The following is a 15,464-nucleotide window of genomic DNA, read 5'->3' on the forward strand; positions in this document are numbered from 1 at the left end:
GTGGATGTGAGTGAACTGGCTCCTGAGGACAGAAGAGCTGCCCTTTGCCAGCTGCAGCATTGGGTAAGCTTGCCTGAGTAGTGCTAGAGCGCACCCTGGTGGTGCATGTGCAGGAGAGCTAACCAACTCAGTTGCCACCCAGGCCCAGATTCAGGGTTTTGACTTGGCCCACGCCAACATCTACCTCCTCTATGAATTAGTGGAGTGCGTGCAGGGACCCATACTACAGTTCCAAAGATTATTCAATGCAAAAGGAAGGGTCAGTTCTCCAACCCTCATGCCCTTGGGGACCAGCTTACCTGTACACACACCACCATATCCAAAGTGTGTGAAGGGGCCCATCCTGCAGAATATCCATAGGATAACGGAGAAGACTCCTGGTGAAGATCCAGTATTGATGGTGTAGCAGAAGCCAGAGGTCTCAAACCAGACCAATGACTCACTGAAATGAATGTTTGCAAGTAAAGGTGTGTGGACAAAAGGGTATACAATGGGACACATGGTGACACACTACAGTTTCTAGGATGAGGTGTTTTCTGTGATTTGTTTTATTTCTATTCTTTTCTGCAAGAGCAGAAGGCAGATACAAAGGAAAAGGAAAAGGAAGTTGGATTTCAATGCATGATGTTAAACTCACAAAGAATCAAAAAGATTTTAAAATTAAATTATAAAATAAAATGACTTCTAGTGGGGGATACATGGATCTCCCTGGGAAGCAGGTATAGATTTTGCAGGTGGACTAGGAGCTAGTGGGAATAAAATCAGGAGGGATCCATGATTGGAGTGAGGAGGGACACAGAGATAGTAAAGGGAGAGACTATTGGAATATTTTGGACATTTAAGGGGGTGATGTGCTAACCATTTTCAATAAAAGTGTAAACTTCCTAGAACCTAGGAGGTTAATCCTACTGAGAACTCCTAGAAATGGATGATATGGAGCCTCAACTGGCCATCTTCTATAACCAGATTAGGCTCCCAGTAGTGGGACTGGGACACTGACTCAGCCACAAGACCTAGAACCCACAACCTGTTCTGCTTGATATATAGTGGGGAAACAGCTCTGGCTCAGAGCTTGTGGGAGTAGCCAACCAATTATTGGTCTTACTGGAGACCCAAGCAGAGAGGGAGCCCAGGCCTGACACTGCCTGGATAACCAGGAACCAGAAGCTCAGAGACCTAGGGTAGAACCAAACACAACTGACAAAAAGTCGATGAAATGTCTCCTAATGATATTCTGCTATAGTCAGACTGGAGCCTAGCATAATCATCAGGATGCTTACTCTGGCAGCTGATAGGAGCAGATGCAAAGATCCACAGCCAACCATTAGGTGGCGCCCAGGGAACCCAGAGGAAGAAGGGGAAGGATTGTAGGAGCCAGGGGGTCAAGGACACCAGGAAAACATGGTCCATAGAATCAACTAAGCGGGGATCACTGGGGCTCAGAGACTAAAGGGGCAACCTTGGAGTCTGCATGAGTCTGTGCTAGGCCCTATGAATACATACAATCTAAAATCTCCATGTCTAGCTTGGATATTTTCTTGGATCCCTAACAGTGGGTGTGGGGGTGTCTCTGAATCTTTTGCTTGCTGGTAAGACCTTTTATCTCCTACTGAGTTTGCCTTGTCCAGCCTTGATAAGAGGGTTTGTGCCTAGTCTTTTACATCTTGTTATGCCTCATTGGGTTGATATCTCTGGGAGACCTAATCTTTTCTGAAGGAAAATGGAGCAGTAGATGTGAGGCAGAGGAAAGCTGAGAAGGTCTAGGAGGAAGAGACAGAGTGGAGTCTGCAGTCAGGATGCATTATGAGTATAATGAAAAATCAAAATAAATAAAATAAAATGATCTCCAAACAAATAATTTATAATGTCCCAAACCCCAAAGTACCTTATCTTGGGAATTTACATTTGACCATCTCTCATCTACACATTACTTGCCATTGTCCTGACTTTGTTCTATGTGAGTGTACCATACCATTTTATATTATAATTCCTCTTAGACTCTAAAACCTAAGGTTAGGAGAAAGGGCCTCTTAAAATTGTCACTACTAGCAGAGTCTTCCAAGAGCAAGTAACCAGTTAAGGAGAACCAATGATCTACTGAGCAAAGAATAAGACCTTTTTCTTTTTGCAATTTTATTAAGCTAACAACAATTGAGTACATTTCTTCAAACTTTACCAAAAAGTGAAATAAAAACAAAAGTGAATAAAGGAAAATGACAGTTTACACATTTTGCTTTGTTTTCCTCTATTTTAAGAAACAAATTACACTCTCACACATTTCAAAGAAAAACTCCATTACAAAGTAGTGGTTGCTTGCTCATCAACTTAAAGATTCGAGGAGTTTTACAATGTAATACAGAATACCAAAATTCTTATACTTAAAATCTTACAGCAACAAATAGTATGATATAGGTGATTTATACCTACGAGTTCTGAACCTATATAAGGATTCTAAGAGAAACACTTAAAAATACTAAAGCACAATAAGATGTGTATTATAAACTATCAGCCTCTTGCTACTTTTAGGGTGGAAAACCTGTTCCAAACCTAAAGGTATATACTTCTAATCTTTGTAGGAGCAAGAGGAGTCAGCAGGTACTTTTGAATCTGCCTTATCTTTGCAAGAGGAGTCAACAAGTGTGACTTTAGACTTAGCCTTATCTTTGCAAGAGGAGTCAACAAGTGTGACTTTAGACTTAGCCTTATCTTTGCAAGAGGAGTCAAGAAGTATGACTTTGGACTTAGCCTTATCTTTGCAAGAGGAGTCAACAAGTGTGATTTCAGACTTAGCCTTATCTTTGCAAGAGTCAACAAGTGTGACTTTGGACTTAGCCTTATCTTTGCAAGAGGAGTCAACAAGTGTGATTTCAGACTTAGCCTTATCTTTGCAAGAGTCAACAAGTGTGACTTTAGACTTAGCCTTATCTTTGCAAGAGGAGTCAACAAGTGTGATTTTAGACTTAGTCTTATCAGAGTCAAGAAGTGTGATTTTAGACTTAGCCTTATCATTGCAAGAGGAGTCAACAAGTGTGACTTTAGACTTAGCCTTATCTTTGCAAGAGGAGTCAACAAGTGTGACTTTAGACTTAGCCTTATCTTTGCAAGAGTCAACAAGTGTGACTTTAGACTTAGCCTTATCTTTGCAAGAGGAGTCAAGAAGTATGACTTTGGACTTAGCCTTATCTTTGCAAGAGGAGTCAACAAGTGTGATTTTAGACTTAGTCTTATCAGAGTCAAGAAGTGTGATTTTAGACTTAGCCTTATCATTGCAAGAGGAGTCAACAAGTGTGACTTTAGACTTAGCCTTATCTTTGCAAGAGGAGTCAACAAGTGTGACTTTAGACTTAGCCTTATCTTTGCAAGAGGAGTCAACAAGTGTGACTTTAGACTTAGCCTTATCTTTGCAAGAGGAGTCAACAAGTGTGACTTTAGACTTAGCCTTATCTTTGCAAGAGGAGTCAAGAAGTATGACTTTGGACTTAGGCTTATCTTTGCAAGAGGAGTCAACAAGTGTGATTTCAGACTTAGCCTTATCTTTGCAAGAGTCAACAAGTGTGACTTTAGACTTAGCCTTATCTTTGCAAGAGGAGTCAACAAGTGTGATTTTAGACTTAGTCTTATCAGAGTCAAGAAGTGTGATTTTAGACTTAGCCTTATCATTGCAAGAGGAGTCAACAAGTGTGACTTTAGACTTAGCCTTATCTTTGCAAGAAGAGTCAAGAAGTGTGATTTTAGACTTAGTCTTATCAGAGTCAAGAAGTGTGATTTTAGACTTAGCCTTATCATTGCAAGAGGAGTCAACAAGTGTGACTTTAGACTTAGCCTTATTGTTGCAAGAGGAGTCAACAAGTGTGATTTTAGACTTAGCTTTATCATTGCAAGAGGAGTCAGCAAGTGTGACTTTAGACTTAGCCTTATTGTTGCAAGAGGAGTCAGCAAATGTGACTTTAGACTTAGCCTTATCATTGCAAGAGGAGTCAACAAGTGTGACTTTAGACTTAGCCTTATCTTTGCAAGAGGAGTCAGCAAGTGTGACTTTAGACTTAGCTTTATCATTGCAAGAGGAGTCAGCAAGTGTGACTTTAGACTTAACCTTATCATTGCAAGAGGAGTCAGCAAATGTGACTTTAGACTTAGCCTCATTGTTGCAAGAGGAGTCAACAAGAGTGACTTTAGACTCAGACTTATTGCAAGAGGAGTCAACAAGAGTGACTTTAGACTCAGACTTATCACTGCAAGAGGAGTCGACAGGTGTGGCTTTAAACTCTGCCTTATCTTTGGCAGTAGTGCCAGGACTGCCTTCAGCTTCAGCTCGGGCTCTCTCTTCCTGATCTCTCAAAGCCTCCTCATAATGAGTTGGGAAGGCCTGAGGAATGGTCTCATTAACCTTGGCTAAAAACTCCAGGACTTTCATCTTGGTAGTTTCAGCATGGGCTCGGGGACCCCAAAGGAACTCAAAGGATGGAGGATTAGTGTTGGCCTCCTTTTGGTACACCAGGTACTTTTCCTTAACCAAATCTTTGGTGATAAGCTTCCGGGGATCCCCAAAGATTATGTGTGCCTTCCCATCATAAATTCCCAAAATATTAAGGAATTCCCAGATCTCTGCCTCAGTGGCACGGTTGCCATTTAAGAAAATCACACCCAGCAGAGGCATCAAAAGCCCATTCTGGGGAAATGGCAGGCTAGTGGTCAGATTACCACCAACACTGGGATCTACCTTGCTAACAAGGGTGTAGTAGCCACCGTTGGGCTTAATTTCCTTCACCTCAAGACCAAAAACTAGCTGAATGCGCTCAGAAGCTTTCTTGAGAATCTCAGGCAACTGTTCCTTAAACCTTCTATTGATAACTTTCAGCATTTCACCCTTATTTGCTGGCTGTTTCATTTTGTACTTGCAGAGCAGGTACTGCATCAGGATTCCTGTCTTCCTTGTTAGAAGATCATTCTGGGGGTTGTCATTGAAGCGTGGGACCCTAGAGCAACTACTACTTTCCTCTCTTGGGCCCTTGATACTTTTACGAGATCTTCTACAGGCACCACGTTTCCTAGCAATGCTGGGGGGTAGCCCACCCTGAAATTTAGACTTCTGCGGGAAGCCAGCAGTAGAGGTGCTTGCAACAGCCTCTCCAGAACCACGATCAGAGCAGGAGGGTGACTCTCCTTTCTCTCCTGCCTTAGCTTGACCATCCTTGAGGCCCTGGGCTTCCTCTTGGACCTGGCGGCGCTTCTCTCGGGCACGAGCCTTACTCTTTTGTCCCCTGGGCATGATGGCTGTGGTAGGAGACAGCAGATAGGAGTGCGGCCTGGAAGTCAAGTACTTTTGGGACCTAGAGGAAGGATAATGAGATCCTGTAAGTACTTTCAGGAGGATCATAGAATGGTGGCTTTTAACAACCTGCCTATACTCTACAGGTTCCTGTACTAACACAAGATCACTAATCTAAGAATCCATGTGGCTCATCATAACCTCAGAAAACAGTGAAGGAAGTTATTATGTGTCCAGGATGCAGCCAGCCAGGCTCCCCTAGAGCTGACTTAGTAATAACAGTGGCTGACAGGGTCCTCTCAGTTCACAATGGTACTTTTGGCAGGTTCTAGAACCTCCTTCCTGTGCTGCTCAGCAGCTGAATGCTCAACCCCAAGTCCCAGGAGCTATGAAAACAAAATGCAGGAGAGTTTTCCTCCCACTGCTCCTATAAGGAGGTACTGCTAACAGCTCCTTGGGGATCTCTTATTCTTATTTCTAGGCTCCTTCTCACTAAGAATTCTCATTTTGTCTAAGACCAAGAACTCCCCTTACTCCTGTACCTTCACACACAGGATATCATTTCACTTAAATGGGATACAAAGTAATGAGAGACATCCCAGCTGACAAACTGTGCTCTGAGGCTCCAGAATCCGGAGCCAACAAGACGGCCTCGTACTACTGCTTCCTTATACTGGGATTGAGGAATAAGTACCTTCAGTCCTCACCTACTGTTTATACACTGAATCCTTAAGTGCCTAGAACTGTATCCCCTCTCTCTATTTAAACCTCACTGACACCTAACAGAGGGTGTGAGGGTCCCTCTGGGTAGCCATATTTTCACCCCATTTTCCAGAGGTCCAAAGCTGTAGCAGGCAGGTTAAGGCCCGATCACGTGTAGTTTCATTCACGCTCTCCAGGTCTTCAATTTGAGTCTTAAGAAGGCCTAAATTCTTCCCCTTGCAGATTCCTCACACTAAGGCCCCCATTTTCCAATTAGTCTTGGTGAAAAAAACTATAGGGACTTCTATGTCTGAGGTCTTGTGGGGATGACATAAGGAGGGACTATGTGGGAGCTCTTGCAATGTGGGCTATTAGTACCTTTAAAGCCAGATTACTATTTTTACCTGCCTCAAAACCCTGTAACAAAATATAACATGGGATACATCCAGCCATCTGTACTCTCCACAGGACCCTACTGTTAGGAGGTCATGATTCTCTTTAGCACTCATTCAGGCAAGCTATAAGCTCACTCCTCAGGCCATCTGATTCCTCCAGCCTTACTTCAAAGCCTTCATTTTTCTAACTCTCCAGGGATGGATGAAAGAAGGCAATATATCTTGAGAGTTCTACTTGGAGGTTCCAAATATAGAGGGAAAGAATTGTGGATTTTACTTTCTTATTAGATACTTCTCTTAGTCCACCCCTAATCTACTCCTTGTCTTTACATACTGCTTATCTGCTCAAACTAAAGGTTCTCACGTTTCTGAGACTCAAAATATTTCTTAGCAGGCTACAGTCTCACCAGCTTGCTGTAGTCTCCCAAAGCTGACTGATTAACCAGGAAAAAAAATGTGTGCTATCTTATTGTGTGGTGAGTGAATCCTACATTTTTTCAGACTCCTTTTCTTGGCTGCTGGAACTAACTGGGAATTCTCTACCTGTTAAACTGATGTCACCCATTCACCATCCTTATGTGCTTTAGAAAAGCTTATGAGACCTATGTTACCATAGCCACACCTTGAATGACTAACATGTGGGGATAAGTATTTATGTGACAGAAAGGCCTCTTCACACCTATACCAAATTAATTGTTAGGAACCAGTTCTCCTACAAAATGCTGAATGGGTGCTTTCCAATAGAATCAAATATTAATGTCTCTGAGACCCTGCCTGAATAAAATTAGGTGGTATTTAAACCTGAGAATGATAACCATGAATTCTCAAAGCTGAACCTGAAAAATGTGTCCCCGAGACTCTACCTGGCAGCTGAGCCAGTTTCTCTGTATTATATATTGAGAAGAGGCAGGCCTGGGAGATGGCTTAGTGGGGAAGCCTAAACACCCAATTTGAGACCTGGAACCTAATGGTGTATAAAGAAGACTGACTCCTGAAAGTTGTCCTGTCATTCCCACACTCACACACCAACACATAAACATAACCATACCTGCAAATATAAAGTAAACAAAAAAATATTTTGAATAGGTCAGTAAGGCAGCTCAGCCTGATAATCTGGGTTTGGTTCCTGGAATATATATGTGCACTGCATCTGGTGTGTGTGTGTGTGTGTGTGTGTGTACCCGCGCTCACAAACACACACTAATAAATAAATGCAAACTATTTTGAAATTAATTTGAGCAGACTCCTCCATTTCTACACTCAGGCACGCTCACCTTCTGGGAATTCTGTTCTGCTCTCTAACACGTGCAGGGAGCAGGAATAGGACTCTTAGATTAACTGTGTTGGAATCCAGTTTTCAAGCTCCACACACAACTAGTAAAATTTAGAATTTCCCCCTCCACTGGCATGAGTCTCCAATTTTCAAATCCAAGCCAACATCTTGCTAAGTCATCAGAAGGGAAGTATGTCCTAGGTCTCACTACCCTGCTGAAGATTCCCACACCTAACATCAGGGGCCTTTGTTTGTTTCCATATTTTGACTATTGGCCTAGCACCTGGCACTCTGGACTGCTTCTGCCTGGCCATGGCAGCTCATGCCTTTAATCTCAGTCCTCTGGAGGCAGAGGCAGGAGGATCTCTGTGGGCTCAAACTCATCCTGGGATACACAGTTGAGTTCAGGGCCAGCAGAGCTACAAACTAAAATAAAATAAACAAAACCAATAAACAAACAAGTTTTTAAAACCCCAAAGCAAAAACATCAAAGCAACAGGACAATGTCCACTCATATTCAGCAGCCCCTCCCCCTCTGCTGTCAGGCTTTCTTCTTGCAAAAAATTAAATATTTACCTTGAGGGCGTCAAGGGGCTTGTGTGCTCTGGCCCACAGGAGTGTGAGTCAGAGAGCAGAGTCCTTTCTCTCCTTCCACCTTGCGTTCCTAGGCGATGGTTCCTCAGGCCTACATGAAAAAGACAGGAAAAGCTGGTCATCTGTTTGGCCCAGCTGGTCTTTTCTGAGGGTGCGGGGGCGGGGAGGGGAATGAGAGGGGGGAGGAACGCAGTAGTGTGGAGGGACATGGAGAATGTGGGAGGTGGTAATGGGGTACAAGTGAAGTGTGCACTGGGTGTGGGGATTCCGTGGAGATCTTCCATGAAGACTAGCAGCCATGGGGTTATGCTCTGCTGTGGGATCTCATGGAGGACAGAAAGCACGGGTGTATGGGACCGAGGGGGTGTGGGCCACCGCTGGTGTCTGGTGGCATGGGGGTTGTGGGCAGGTGGGGGGTGCCGGGGTCCTGGAGAACAGAAAGCAAGGGTGTGGGAGATCGTACAGGGCAGAATGCAAGTGTGTAGATGCACGAGAAGGGGTTGGTGTGTGGTGGCATGGGGGTCGTGGGGAGGTGGGTGGGGGTGCCTGGGTCCTGGGAGACAGAAAGCAAGGGTGAAGTTGTCGTGCAGGGCAAATTGCTAGAGTCCGGATGCACGAGGGCACAAGAAGAGAGTGGTATGTGGTGGCATGGGGGTCTTGGGGAGGTGGGGGGGGGTGCCGGGGTCCTGGGGGACAGAACGTAAGGGTGGGGGTGTCGTGCGCGGCAGACTGCAAGAGTCTGGAGGCACGAGGGCACGAGACGCGGGTACTGTGTGGTGGCATGGGGGTCGTGGGGAAGTGGGTGGTGGTGCTGGGGTCCTGAGGGACAGAACGCAAGGGTGGGGGGTCATGCGGGGCAGAATGCAAGAGTCGGGAGGCACGAGGGCACGAGACGCGGGTGCTGTGTTGTGGCATGCAGGCCATGGGGAGGTGGGTGGGGGTGCAGGGGTCCTAGGGGACAGAACGCAAGGGTGGGGGGTCGTGTGGGGCAGATTACAAGAGTCTGGAGGCACGAGGGCACGAGACGCGGGTGCTGTGTGGTGGCATGGGGGTCTTGGGGAGTTGGGTGGGGGTGCCGGGTCCTGGGGGACAGAACGCAAGGGTGGGGGGTCGTGTGGGGCAGATTACAAGAGTCTGGAGGCACGAGGGCACGAGACGCGGGTGGTGTGTGGTGACATGGGGGTCGTGGGGAGTTGGGTGGGGGTGCCGGGTCCTGAGGGACAGAACGCAAGGGTGGGGGTGTCGTGCGTGGAGACTGCAAGAGTCGGGAGGCACGAGGGCACGAGACGCGGGTGGTGTGTGGTGGCATGGGGGTCGTGGGGAGTTGGGTGGGGGTGCCGGGTCCTGGGGGACAGAACGCAAGGGTGGGGGTGTTGTGCGTGGAGACTGCAAGAGTCGGGAGGCACGAGGGCAGGAGACGCGGGTGGTGTGTGGTGGCATGGGGGTCGTGGGGAGGTGGGTGGAGTTGCCGGGATCCTGGGGGACAGAACGCAAGGGTAGGGGGTCGTGCGGGGCAAATTGCAAGAGTCTGGAGGCACGAGGGCATGAGACGCGGGTGCTGTGTGGTGGCATGGGGGTCGTGGGGAGGTGGGTGCGGTTGCCGGGATCCTGGGGGACAGAACGCAAGGGTGGGGGGTCGTGCGGGGCAAATTGCAAGAGTCCAGAGGCACGAGGGCACGAGACGCGGGTGCTGTGTGGTGGCATGGGGGTCGTGGGTGGGGGTGCCGGGTCCTGGGGGACAGAACGCAAGGGTGGGGGGTCGTGCAGGGCAGACTGCAAGTGTCCGGAGGCAAGAGGGCAAGAAATGCAGTTGGTATGTGGTGGCATGGGGGTCCTGGGGAGGTGGGTGGGGGTGCAGGGGTCCTAGGGGACAGAACACAAGGGTGGGGGTGTCGTGCGTGGAGACTGCAAGAGTCCGGAGGCACGAGGGCACGAGACGCGGGTGCTGTGTGGTGGCATGGGGGTCGTGGGGAGTTGGGTGGGGGTGCCGGGGTCCTGGGGGACAGAACGCAAGGGTGGGGGGTCGTGCGGGGCAAATTGCAAGAGTCCGGAGGCACGAGGGCAAGAGACGCGGGTGGTGTGTGGTGGCATGGGGGTCGTGGGGAGGTGGGTGGGGGTGCCGGGGTCCTGGGGGACAGAACGCAAGGGTGGGGGGTCGTGCGGGGCAAATTGCAAGAGTCCGGAGGCACGAGGGCAAGAGACGCGGGTGGTGTGTGGTGGCATGGGGGTCGTGGGGAGGTGGGTGGGGGTGCCGGGTCCTGGGGGACAGAACGCAAGGGTGGGGGGTCGTGCAGGGCAGACTGCAAGTGTCCGGAGGCACGAGGGCAAGAAACGCAGTTGGTATGTGGTGGCATGGGGGTCCTGGGGAGGTGGGTGGGGGTGCAGGGGTCCTAGGGGACAGAACACAAGGGTGGGGGTGTCATGCGTGGAGACTGCAAGAGTCCGGAGGCACGAGGGCAAGAGACGCGGGTGCTGTGTGGTGGCATGGGGGTCGTGGGGAGGTGGGTGGGGGTGCCGGGTCCTGGGGGACAGAACGCAAGGGTGGGGGGGTCGTGCGGTGCAGACTGCAAGAGTCGGGAGGCACGAGGGCACGAGACGCGGGTGCTGTGTGGTGGCATGGGGGTCGTGGGGAGTTGGGTGGGGGTGCCGGGGTCCTGGGGGACAGAATGCAAGGGTGGGGGGTCGTGTGGGGCAGATTACAAGAGTCTGGAGGCACGAGGGCACGAGACGCGGGTGGTGTGTGGTGACATGGGGGTCGTGGGGAGTTGGGTGGGGGTGCCGGGTCCTGAGGGACAGAACGCAAGGGTGGGGGTGTCGTGCGTGGAGACTGCAAGAGTCGGGAGGCACGAGGGCACGAGACGCGGGTGGTGTGTGGTGGCATGGGGGTCGTGGGGAGTTGGGTGGGGGTGCCGGGTCCTGGGGGACAGAACGCAAGGGTGGGGGGTCGTGTGGTGCAGACTGCAAGAGTCGGGAGGCACGAGGGCACGAGACGCGGGTGCTGTGTGGTGGCATGGGGGTCGTGGGGAGTTGTGTGGGGGTGCCGGGTCCTGGGGGACAGAACGCAAGAGTGGGGGTGTCGTGCGTGGAGACTGCAAGAGTCGGGAGGCACGAGGGCACGAGACGCGGGTGGTGTGTGGTGGCATGGGGGTCGTGGGGAGTTGGGTGGGGGTGCCGGGTCCTGGGGGACAGAACGCAAGGGTTGGGGGGTCGTGCGGTGCAGACTGCAAGAGTCTGGAGGCACGAGGGCACGAGACGCGGGTGGTGTGTGGTGACATGGGGGTCGTGGGGAGTTGGGTGGGGGTGCCGGGTCCTGAGGGACAGAACGCAAGGGTGGGGGTGTCGTGCGTGGAGACTGCAAGAGTCGGGAGGCACGAGGGCACGAGACGCGGGTGGTGTGTGGTGGCATGGGGGTCGTGGGGAGTTGGGTGGGGGTGCCGGGTCCTGGGGGACAGAACGCAAGGGTGGGGTGTCGTGCGTGGAGACTGCAAGAGTCGGGAGGCACGAGGGCACTAGACGCGGGTGGTGTGTGGTGGCATGGGGGTCGTGGGGAGTTGGGTGGGGGTGCCGGGGTCCTGGGGGACAGAACGCAAGGGTGGGGGGGTCGTGCGGTGCAGACTGCAAGAGTCGGGAGGCACGAGGGCACGAGACGCGCGTGGTGTGTGGTGGCATGGGGGTCGTGCGGAGGTGGGTGACTTGGGGGAATGCGGAGGTGGAGGTGGGGGGACGGCATGGGGACGGCATGGGGACCCGTCTACTATCTGAGACCTTCTGACTGGACATACCTCTCCAGTCTAGCTCAGCCCTGGCCCAGGTCCTCTCCAGCGCCTGCTGTGAAGAGGGCTATGGAGTAGGCTTTGGAGAAGTTGGTTAAGGGTGAGGGATAGAGGAGGACAGACAAAGCGACAAGAGTCGGGAAAGAACACTTTCTGGGGTCTACTCTCTCGTGGATGATGGGTTTCTCTCTTCAGGGGCCTTACCTTGATTCCTGAGAGAAAGCCCCCCTCAGCAGACCAGGCGGACAAGCCGGCGGCTGCAGCGGAGGCAGAGGCAGCAGTGGCAGCTTCTCCTCGTGCAGACTGCCCGAGATCCTCGCCCGCGCCTGCCCAAACGGAAATGAGGAAGATCTAGATCCGGTGATGTTGGCCTGGGGTCTCCCAGGGCTAAGGGCAGGGGTGCGGAGCTCAGGGACCACCCTGCTTCACAATCAGTGTTCCTATTGTATGGATTGATAGAAGAGCTGGAAATGTCTCGCTGTATCCACCCAAGTCTCTCAACATCCCCACCAAGCCCAAATCAGCCTTCCGCAACCCCTACATCGGCCATGGAGGCAACCCTGAGAGAACGCCCTCTGCAGGAATCCATGGGCAAAGCAGCAGGACAAAGACGCGGAACTCCTTTTGGGGAACAGGCCCCGAGAATGGCCTATACACACCCTCTCTCCTATTCAGATTTTCTATGGAATTCTTCCGTGCTTGAACTAGGGCCCCACCTACTAGAAATCAATATGTTTGGAGATATTTCAGGCCGACAAAGGATTACCTGTGTCTAATAAATCTGTATTGAAAATCGAAATCAGATGGGGATTTGTTATCTGACCCACAACTTAACACAATGTTGATCCCCAACAGAACACCAATCGTTTAGGCGCGAAGATCAATAATTAATAAATGGGACCTCTTATAACACAGTAGCTTCTCTAAGGCAAAGGACAGTGTCAATAGGACAAAATGATGAGCTATATATGGGGAAAAGATCTTCACTTGCTATATATTCCAACAGAGGGCTAATATCCACAATATACAAAGAACTCAAAACAATAGACTTCAAGAAAAACAAATATCCCATTTAAAAATTAGGGTCCAGAGATAAACTGAGAATTCGCAACAGAGGAATCTCTAATGGCCATGAAGCACTTTAAAGGTCGTCATCCTTAGTCATCATGGAAATGCAAATCAAAACAATCCTGAGATTCCACCTCACACCAGTCAAAAGGGCTAAAGTGAAAAAAAAAATTCAGGAGGAGTGAGGTAACCCAGTCACAAAACAACACACATGCCATGTACTCATAGATAAGTGGATATTAGCCACAAAATTCGGAAGGCCAAAAATTCAATCCACAGACCACTTGAAGCCCAAGAAGAGGGACAACCAAAATGTGGATGCTTCAGTGCTTTTTAGAAGGGTGGACGAAATACTCACAGGAGGATATAGGGAGACAAAATGTGAAGCAGAGACTGAAGGAAAGGCCATCCAGAGACGGCTCCATTTGCGGATACATCCCATAAACAGCCACCAAACCCAGACAAGATTGTGGATGCTGGGAAGTGCTTGCTGACAGGAGCCTGATACGGATGTGTCCTGAGAGGCTCTACCAGAGCCTGACAAACACAGACTTGTTGAGCGAAGGGTCCCAGATGGAGGAGCTGGAGAAGGGTCTGAAGGAGCTGAGGGGGTTTGCAGTCCCATGGAGGGAGCAAAAGTGTCAACTGGCCAGACTCCCACCCCTGGAGTGCTCAGGGAGAGGACCACCAACCAAAGAGTCCACGTGGAGGGACCCATGGCTCTGGCTGTACATGTGGCAGAGGATGTCCTTGTTAGACATCAGTGGGAGGAGAGGCCCTTGGGCTTGAGGGGGCTAGATGCCCCAGTGTATGTTAAAGCCTTGGAGTTAAGACAGGGGTGTGTGTGGCGGGGGGGGGGGGGAGAACTGTCAGAGAGGAAGATGCAAGAGAATGAGTGTGCCAGTTACCTTGTTTTTTTTTTTTTTTTTTTTTTTTTTTTTTTTTTTTTTTTTTTTTTAACAGAGCTGAGGACAGAACCCAGGGCCTTGCGCTTGCTAGGCAAGCGCTCTACCACTGAAAGGGAGACCTGGAAAAGGGAAAACATTTGACATGCAAATAAAGAAAATATCCCCAAAAAGTTTTACAAGGAAAAGAGAATGAAAGGGAAGAGGAATATCTTGATTATTATAACTGGATGTTTTCTCTTAATCTATAGAATAACTAATATAGTGGAGTGAATAAATGTTATTCATGATTTTCTTCCAGTTACAATTTTATATCCAACAGAATTTGCAAGTTTGAAATTTCATACATATGAGTTTTAAGAAAATAATGGATTAAATCTGGTTTTCTTCTCTATCTCATGACATGTTATTTTGTATCACAATTTTGTTTTCAAAACAAATCTTTAGAAAAGTGAAAAAACTAATATGACAACACATGCTGGTGAGTAAGGTGACAGCACATGCTGGCGAGGATGTAGACAAAGTGGAATACTATTTCACTGCTAATGATATGGCAAACTGGTACCACCACTGTGGACATCATTTTGGTGGTTCCTCAGAAAATTGGAAATAGTACTACCTGAAGACCCAGTAAGTTTGATAAGTCCCGGACCTATACCCAAAAGATGCTCCATCATTTTCACAAGGGTACATGTTCCACTATGTTCACAGAAGCCCTATTTGTTATAGGAAGCAACTCAGGTGTCCCTCAATTGATGAACGGATACTGTAAATGTGGTTCATTTACACAATGAAATACTATTCAGCTACTAAAAAACCCGGACATCATGAAATTTGCAGGCAAATGGATGGAACTAGAAAATATCATCCTGAGTGAGTTAACCCAGACACAAAAGGACATGCACAGTTTGCATGCACTGATAAGTAGATTTTAGGGAAAAGTACAGAATACCCATGATACACACCACAGTCCTTAAGAAATTAAACAAGAAGGAAGGCCCGATTGCAGATGTTTCAGTCCTACATAGAAGATGGAACAAAATAATCATGGGAAGCAGAGGGAGGGAGAGACCTAGAGGGGAGAAGGTAGGGGAGAGGAAAAGGAGCAGGATCAGGTAGGGGGAGAGACAGGAGAGCAGCCCAGGGGGCCAGGAGAATGAATGGAAATATGCAGCTGCTGGGGAGGGGAAACCTCTAGAAAGTCCCAGAAACCTGAGATGTGAGAGGCTCCTAGGACTCAATGGGAGTGGCCTTAGCCAAAATGCCCAACAGTGGAGAAATGGAATTTAAAGAGATCACCTCCAGTAGTTAGCTTATCACATTTTATACACAGTCACCTTTCTTAAGTTTCCAAAGGATTCATATATCGTGGTATGACTGTCTCCTCAATCCTCATTAATACTGACAGTTGCCTATTGTTTAAGGGTTTTGAGGGAAATTACATAAGCCTGAAGAAACTTGACCAGTTTGATGATTGCAAACCTT

The 15,464-nt window shown here is 48.9% G+C and overlaps 1 protein-coding gene across 1 annotated transcript; it reads right to left on the reverse strand.

Moving 5' to 3' along the window:
- Positions 1 to 2,563: 2,563 nt before the first annotated feature.
- Positions 2,564 to 5,269, reverse strand: LOC127674453 (melanoma-associated antigen B4-like). The gene is made up of 2 exons (XM_052170232.1): positions 4,271 to 5,269; positions 2,564 to 3,394 (listed from the first exon to the last, which is right to left on the reverse strand). Exons 1-2 carry the CDS (start codon positions 5,267 to 5,269, stop codon positions 2,564 to 2,566), a joined length of 1,830 nt encoding a protein of 609 aa, XP_052026192.1.
- Positions 5,270 to 15,464: the final 10,195 nt, after the last annotated feature.

The sequence above is a fragment of the Apodemus sylvaticus genome, chromosome X, assembly GCF_947179515.1.
Source record: "Apodemus sylvaticus chromosome X, mApoSyl1.1, whole genome shotgun sequence".
NCBI lineage: Eukaryota > Metazoa > Chordata > Mammalia > Rodentia > Muridae > Apodemus > Apodemus sylvaticus.